Here is a 329-nt window from a genome sequence, read left to right as displayed (position 1 = left end):
CGACAGCAGCATCTTCATGTAACAAATGCAGCAATCCTGGCGCTTCTAACCAGCAGCAGCAGCAGCAGCAGCAAACGGCGCAGCAGCAGCAGCAGCAGCAGCAGCAGCAGCAGCGGGCAGTGCAGGAGCAGCAGCAGGCTCTAATAGAAGCAGTCACAAAGTATGGGCCTCCGCAGCAGCTACCCTTCATGCTGCTGCTGCTGCTGCTGCTGCTCCTGCTGCTGCTGATGGTGCAACTGGTCCAGTACCTGCTGCTCCTCCTGCTGGTGAAGCAACAGCGGCCGCAACTGCAGCAGCAGCAGCAACTGCTGCTGCAGCAACAACTGCTG

General features: G+C 59.6%; 1 protein-coding gene across 1 annotated transcript in view; it reads left to right on the top strand.

Annotated features, from left to right (window-relative positions):
- The window catches only part of EMH_0001120 (protein kinase, PfEST homolog, putative), a gene marked incomplete at both ends in the record, with an annotated part of 27,896 nt that overhangs the window by 25,982 nt on the left and 1,585 nt on the right, over positions 1-329 (top strand). The window contains one exon of the mRNA XM_013495492.1: positions 32-329. Within this exon, the coding sequence (XP_013350946.1) occupies positions 32-329 (298 nt within the window). The remainder of the gene's footprint in view (positions 1-31) is intronic.

Source organism: Eimeria mitis, genomic scaffold, assembly GCF_000499745.2.
Source record: "Eimeria mitis Houghton genomic scaffold, Emh_scaff160, whole genome shotgun sequence".
NCBI classification, from domain to species: domain Eukaryota; phylum Apicomplexa; class Conoidasida; order Eucoccidiorida; family Eimeriidae; genus Eimeria; species Eimeria mitis.
This window is presented reverse-complemented; position numbering and strand designations above follow the sequence as displayed.